The sequence below is a fragment of the Austrofundulus limnaeus genome, unplaced genomic scaffold (genome assembly GCF_001266775.1).
Source record: "Austrofundulus limnaeus strain Quisiro unplaced genomic scaffold, Austrofundulus_limnaeus-1.0 Scaffold149, whole genome shotgun sequence".
Lineage (NCBI taxonomy): Eukaryota > Metazoa > Chordata > Actinopteri > Cyprinodontiformes > Rivulidae > Austrofundulus > Austrofundulus limnaeus.
The window spans coordinates 111945-119677 of NW_013952551.1; the positions used below are offsets into that span (position 1 = coordinate 111945).

The following is a 7733-nucleotide window of genomic DNA, read 5'->3' on the forward strand; positions in this document are numbered from 1 at the left end:
ACTTTGACTCATTCATGCATGTTTGAGAAATCCTGCAGTGTTTTTAGGCAGCCACGCTGAGGAGCAAAACGACAGGTGGGGACCAGAAACACCCCTGGGACGTGTCTTTAAGCTGAACTTCCTCATGGCAGAGCGCCCTCGCTCCCCCCTCCCCACACACCCCGCCCACGATTCCTGCAGGCTCTCGGGTGAAAGCGAAAGTGAAACTTAAACTGTCTGCTGAGCTCTCAACATTAGTTCTCACTCAGTGAAGCTCTTTTCAGATTAAAAATACCTTTGAGGAAATGTATTTTCAGATGCCAAGTAAGCTGCATCATCCCTTTTCCCGCACCGAAAAGGCTGAGACTGAAGCGGAAGGAGGTTTTTAAAGAGACAGAGGCCAATTTCAAGGCGTTTAGAAGAGGAAGTGATGAGAAGATAAGTTTATTTTCGATTTAAACATAAAAACAGCATTTTAATAACAACTAAACGTGACAAAGATACGTTTTTATGGTATAGTATTTAAATGTATGCCTGAGAAACACATAATATTGCCCCTTTAATTCAGATTTCTGGTAAAAATTAGATTTTTTTGTTTGTGTCTGTGGACGTGCACATTATATTTTGAAAGGGACTTCAATCCGACTCCCTATGTGAACTCCCTATGGCCCTGATGTGATGTGCATGCACAGAAGATGACGAGACATTACATTTAGCCGTTTACAGAAGAAGCTAAATAGGGATGCTACTTGTTAGCTTGTCGATTCTGAAGCTGCAATCAGAGCAGATTAAATCATTTCCTAACACGCTTGTTCAGTGTTTACACCTGCCTCTAACTAGTGCCAGATGCACCAGTGCAGCATTTTATTTTTAGAACAAAGTGACGAGCTTAAAGAGAAGTATCGATTGAGTAATTTTTAGTATTGATGGCCTGTGACCGATGGTGGACCAGAGATTTCTGTGGATCCTCAGTCATCCAGGATATGGGGAATCAAAGGTGCATGGAGCTACAAGATTTAAACAGCACAACTCAAGGTTAGTATTATTATTATATAGATCGATCTGCTCATCCCGCACGAGGCAAAAATTATTGTTTTTTTAATCAGATGTTGGTCACATTTGCCTGCAGTGTGAACATAGCAATGAATGACCTCTTTTCAGATTAAGAAAAATAAAATGAAGAAAATATAAATCTAACCAAACAGGTGAAGCGCTTCAGCTGTTTGGTCAGTAAAATGACAAGAGGAGGAATGCCACAGCTGTTACACTGACATCTTTACACAGCATCTAGTTTTCCTGATGAAATCTTGGTGAAAAGCAAATGACACCATAAAAACTGATTTTATTTTTCTATAAATAATCACATTTACCACTAAATCACCAAAGATTATTTTAGGATAAAAGATGACTAAGAACTGGAAAAAAACAAAAAAAACAAAAAAAGCTGAAAACAATACAGGAAAAAAAGAACTTATAATGCAAATACTAACATGATTTCTGTGGCGTACAATTCAGTCTTTTATTTTCTTTAGCTGTACAGGTTAGAGGAAATTTTATCTACTTCTATACAAGGTTCCATGTAGTTTCTGTCAGTTGACCACTTAGCTGGTGCCCGTTTTATTAAGAACAGTATGAACTGTCCAGAATTTACTCACGTTTGAGAAAAAAAACCTTAAAACATCAACATATTTGTGTTTAAAAAGGAAATAAATGTGAAAATAAACGAGAATCTAAGTGGTCAACCAAGTTTTGCCTTTTTTTGGGATTTTTTATTATTTAAGTTTTTTTTAAGTTTTTTAGCATTACGTACATGTACAAGTGTAGATAATATAAGTATATATTCATATATACATAATGAGTATGTATATATATGTATAGCAGTAATGCATTTGTTATATATATATATATTGACTTTCTCCACAGATATGTCTGAGGCAAAAAAAAAAGACAGATACCAACAAGAAGTCGAAAAGGTTAAAATAAAAAAAGGCTGAAAACAAGTCTACTTGTAGAAACCATTTTAAAATGCACTTTGCACTATTTTTTTAAGATTTTTTTTTTTGCTTTTTTATATATATATTTATATATTTTTTTAATCACCTACTACTGTGAAAGGTTAACGCTCAATTAAAATAGGAATAGTACCCATTGCTACCGTTTGAACTTCCTATACTTAGATCTTGCAGGAGAGACAGGGGGTCGCTATTCTTTTTGACTTGTTCAGGCCGAACAGCTCGGGGTTTTGGAGGAGCGCGAAGAGCGCTTGCGTATGACATGGTGGGTGGCTTGGTTAGGTTTGGAGCCCCCTGGGTGGGATCTGTTGTAGCCTGTGGTGGCAGCTGCTGTTGCTGCTGCTGTTGTTTTTTATTTGACATAAGTGGGGGGAACTGGTGCTGAAGGGAGTTGATGCTGTGTGGATGTGCAGACTGTGCGGTCGTGGGCTCAGCCTTTACCTGCTCCTCTGTCTGACGAAGGACCTTGGAAGCTGCCAATAAAAAAGAGGGCCGCCATTATATTAGATATGAACAAAGATGAAGACAGTGAAATAAAATCCTCAGCTGACAAAAAAAAAAACGCCTACCCAGAAGGTCCCGATGTTGAGCTAGTGTGCTGGATCCGTTGCATGGAATGTTTTGAAATGGACCGGGACCTCCACCATTACTGGGCCAGAGGTGGTCATGTGGAGGATAACTGTAGGGGGGGTGATTCTGCATTTGAGGATGATCCTTGGGGTCTGGTTGGCAGGGATGGGCATTGGCTGGAGACGACTCATCAGGGTAGCTGGAGGAGATGCGGCGCTGATAAAGAGGCCGACCTGGACCTCTGGGTTCATACTATTTGAAGAGAAGCAGAAATGTCAGGTGCAGTTATTTATACTTCCTTTTAAGAGAAATAACTCTGAAATGGAACTCAGACCAGGGTTAAGTGACTGATCCATTTGCTAAACAAACAGAGTGGTGAAACAAAGATAAAAGGTCTTTCAGGGGGTGAACAATCAAACAAGGACCTGAGATATGTATCGCTCTTCAGTCAGTCATTTTCTATATAACAAGTTTTCAGCCAATAGCTCTATGAGGTCATCTCCTTGGAGCTAAAATCCTTTTATGATCTACAAAATGTATATTTTCTTTAAGATTTTTCGGTACCACTTTACAATAAGTCTAAGCCCTTAAGGATGGCTTATAAATAGTTTATAGATCGGTTATTAATTCATCTGTAGACACTTTATAATTCATTAATAAGTGTTTATTATTCATTAATTAAGGATGGGAAACAGATAAAATTGTCCAGTTTCTTGCCAAATATTGAAGCAAATCTGTTCACGTATATTTTACATATAAAGGTGCTTTATTAAACATTTCAGACTAGTTTACTACCTTGTAAGCACAATAATTTATGGAAATCACATACATTACATATTACCACATTTTACATATCAACAGTAATACATATTAACTGTCAAAGGGAGCCTTATTGTAAAATGTAAGACAGTAGGTACACTATTAGTGACTATGGCATTTATACAAGTTTATTAAAGGAGCCTTATTGTAAAGTGTAAAATAGTACACTATAAGGCTCTGTAATGACATTATTAGTCATTAATAAATAGTATACGGTTTTACACTTTACAATAAGGCTCCCTTTGACAGTTGTTAATATGTATAATTCAGTAATATAGTACAATATTATTTTTTAAATACACTACTCACAAAAAGTTGGGGATATTTGGCTTTCAGGTGAATTTTATGGAAAATGCAAAAAGTTCACGCTACAGTGATATATCATGAAAGTAGGACATTTAAGTAAAAGAATGCACATTTCCTCATCTCAAACAATTTATTGAAACAAAAATTAACAACAATGGTGGGTACACCCCAACAAAAAATTTCAACATCTCAATAATACGTCATGTGCCCTTGAGCATCAATTACAGCTCGACAACGACGTCTCATGCTGTTCACAAGTCGACTTATTGTCTGCTGGGGCATGGTATCCCACTCTTCTTGAAGGGCAGCCCTCAGGTCATTCAGGTTCTGGGGTGCAGAGTTTCAAACCTCTACAAGGTGACTCAGCTGATCCCACAGGTTTTCAATGGGCTTCAAGTCTGGAGAAAGTGCAGGCCATTCCATTTGAGGTACACCAGTCTCCAACAGCCGTTCCCTGATGATGCGACCTCAATGAGCTGAAGCATTGTTGTCCATGGAGATGAAATCAGGCCTGTGTTGTTCATGTAGGGGCACAATCACTTGATTAATTATGTTATTCAGGTAGTATGGGCTTGTCACTGTGCCATTCACAAAGTGTATGGCAGTTCTGTACCGACTGGAGACACCTTCCCACACTATAACACCGCCACCACCAAAAGCTCATCTGGTGACAACAGTGGCTGATGCATAGCACTCTCCTTGATGTCGCCAACATCGCTGGCAGCCATCATTTCTGCTCAACATGAATCGACTTTCATCAGAGAACAGCACTGAGACCAACTGGTCCCTCGTTCAGTGTAAATGCTCCCTGGCCCATGCAAGACGATGATGCCTGTGCCTGGTGGTGTGGTCAGCTACCCTTGCAGGTCATCTAGCACGTAGACCACGTTGATGTAACCGGTTTCGAATGGTCTGACGTGACACTTGGGTGCCTCTCACCTCCCTTAACTGTGCCTGGAGTTGAGTGGCATTCATCATCCAGTTTCTCAGGGCATTGTTCACAATGTAGCTGTCATCAGCATGGGATGTGGCCAAAGGACGTCCACCTCTACAACTTTCTGTGACTCTTCCCGTCTCTCGGTATCTCTGTTGCAACCTGCTGATGACACTCTGTGACACTCTAAGCTCAGTGGCCACATCCGTCTGAGAACATCCTGTTTGAAGCACCCCAATGGCAATGTACTGTTGATCCATTGTTAGGTGTCATCTTGGTCTCATGATGTCAAAATGTGAACAGCATGATGGAGACGACTGTTTAAACACCAGCTCTAATTGAACCAGGACATTTATTGGTCGATTCAATGATCAAACACCTGATGTGAATTTTGCCATTAAGCTCTTCGTTAGAAAACAGAAACTTGTGCAAAAAGAACTGAAACATTTAACAGTTGGATATATGCATTTAAAAGCTTAGAGAAGGTCACATTAAGTTCACCTGTAAAGGTTTAAATGCATTTTAGGTCGTCCTGAAATTTAACCCAAAAGCCAAATATCCTTAACTTTTTGTGAGTAGTGTATGTGTTTCCAATACATAATTGTGCTTACAAACCTAGTAATATGTACACCAACAAATTTGGCTCACCATTTGGCAAGAAACTGGACAGTTTTGTCTCTTTTCTGTTCTTAATTAATCCGTTATAAACATTTATTAATAATTTATAAAGTGTTTACAGTTGAATTAACCTATCTATAAACTATTTATAAGCCATCTATAAAGGGGAGCCTTATTGTAAAGTGGTACCAATTTTTCATTTCTTTAAAGAAACCGATGTTTTCCCAACAGGCTGCTAGTAACAAAATATTTACAGATAAAGTTTCAGACTGATTGATTGGTTGGTTTATTTATTGCCAAGTTGTCTTTTATATGTGGAAAACACAGGGTTCATTCAATGAGGAATATACCATTTTTAAGCTTGAATGTTTCTTAGATTGGTGTTGAACATAATTGTATTCCTCTTAAATCGATCAGATTTAAAGCATGAGATAACCTTCAGTAATAAAAAACATTTTTTTAAAGATTACAAATAACTGGCAGCTAAGAAACAGATAATTAAAAAGTAATGAGTGAATTTAGATTTATACTATTTTTAAATAAAATGACACCGTAGGTTAAATAATATTATTCTTACCTCATCTACACTGTGAAGGGCTGTGGTTGCTGATGATCTAGGGGACAGTGGGTGGTAGGACTCCGGATCTGGACCTTGATTTTGTTGGTGTTGCTGCTGTTGTTGGTGTTGCTGTTGTTGTTGGAGCTGTTGCTGCTGCTGTTGTTGTTGTTGCTGTTGTTGATGTTGTTGTTGTTGCTGCTGCTGCTGGTGGTGGTGGTGGTGAAGCTGCATCAGCACTTGCTCCTGCCTGCTTGAGTGAGCCATGATAGGCAGTCCATAAAGAAGGCCGTGACCCTGGTTCCCTAATAGGTGGTTTGGCTGAGACGCAGATGCACTTCCGCTTTGGGACCACTGGGCCTCTTGCAAAAGGTATTTGACCTGGGAAGATGGGGGGCTGCCAGAGTGAGCTGGTGGCTGATTTGGGTAACTAGCTGTATTGTATACAGCGTTACCCGGGTGTTGTTGCTGCAGCGCTTGATTGTTGAGAAGGTTGTCGTTGAGGAGATTGTGACCCGTGTCGTGGGAGTACAGTCCTGAAGGGAAAGGGCCAGTGTGATTGGAAATTGCAGTTAAGGAGGATGAAGAGTCATCCGAGGCACGGGGCTGGGACTGTCGATACTGGAGGAGACGAGATTGGGGTGGAGGTTGCACCTCTGCTGCATCTCTAGGTTCCTGCTGATCCTGTGGTGGTATTTCTCTCAAAAGGCCTGGGTACCTTAAAAGTAGAAACAAACAAACAAAAACAAAATAAAACATCCATCCAATTCAACATTTTATTCCAAACATAATGACTAGAAAACGTTTCAACAAAGAAACACAGGTTTGTGCAGGACTAAGAAAAAACAACCGAAACTATCAAAATGACAACATTTTCATTACTTGATAATAAAACTATTGTAATTTCTTGGTTAGTCCTAGAATAAGATTCAAATCTAACCTGTTGAAATTTGGCCCTGTAGACGCAGTCGGAGCAGCTTCATCATCCATATTGGCACTGTGCCCCCAGGTAGCTGCTCGAAGCAGTTGAGGGGGAAATCGAGCCATGCCAGATTGTGCGAGGTGGGCGAGCTGTTGGGGCAGAGGAAAGGCAACATTACCCTGAAGGAACGGGCGTGCTGCTTCCCCCCACTGACCTAGTCTGGCTGCTTGTTGTTGCTGCTGCTGCTGCTGCTGATGGCTCAGGGCTTCTAGAGCCATGGGACTCTGGAGATCTGAAAGGAAAAGGGTGAAATTAGTCAATGAGGTAATCAAACATGCACCGTCTCAGACTGTAATTACACAGAGATAGAACACAGACAAACTATAACCCTGTTTTAACCACCTTTTATGTCTATTTTAAGGAAATGCACTGCAATAATTTAAAAGGGATCTAATTTAATTTTCACAATAATTGTCACTCCAAGATCTGTATATTTTTGGGTCATTGGTTTTTCATTTTAAAAGCAAATATTAAAAAACAGATGGTTATTCTATTTTTCGTTTTATACTCCAAAAACGAGAAAACGGCCCATCTTTTTATTTTTGTTAAACCAAAATTTTGCACTGTTGTCAAGGCAAGTCAACGCTGTCCTGTGGAACCTGCTGTGGCTCCAGTTCCTCAACATGGACCCCCTTGGAGAAAGGTTTCATTTGCTAAAAGCTGCAGAAGCTCCAGGAAACAGTTTGAATCATCAGCGATACACAAACTATCAGCTGACACCTGGTAAAGAAATGTAAAACTAGTTAGCTAGCAGTTATTTATTGCGGCTGCCTAGTTAAAGGTTTAAGGAGGCACTAGAGAAATAGTTTTAAAAGAGTAACTTACCCCAAAATTAACTTTTTTTAGCTGATAAACTGTCTAGAATGTGRCTAAAATGTTATATAGTACTGTTTCTGAGCTAATTTTGATGTTTTTGTGTGTATTTGTTCAAATCTGTAATATTTGGTCTAAAAACGT

At 39.5% G+C, this 7733-nt stretch overlaps 1 protein-coding gene across 4 annotated transcripts in view; it reads right to left on the reverse strand.

The window, feature by feature from the left end:
* Nucleotides 1-2030: 2030 nt before the first annotated feature.
* helz (helicase with zinc finger) overlaps nt 2031-7733 on the reverse strand; it is a 70026-nt gene continuing 64323 nt past the window's right edge. For all 4 annotated transcript variants that reach the window (XM_014016631.1, XM_014016633.1, XM_014016632.1 and 1 more), the window contains exons 30-33: nt 6735-7008; nt 5816-6512; nt 2561-2813; nt 2031-2464 (exon numbers count right to left, since the gene is read on the reverse strand). In XM_014016631.1, coding sequence (XP_013872085.1) covers nt 2103-2464; nt 2561-2813; nt 5816-6512; nt 6735-7008 — 1586 coding nt within the window. In that variant the 3' untranslated portion in view covers nt 2031-2102. The remainder of the gene's footprint in view (nt 2465-2560; nt 2814-5815; nt 6513-6734; nt 7009-7733) is intronic.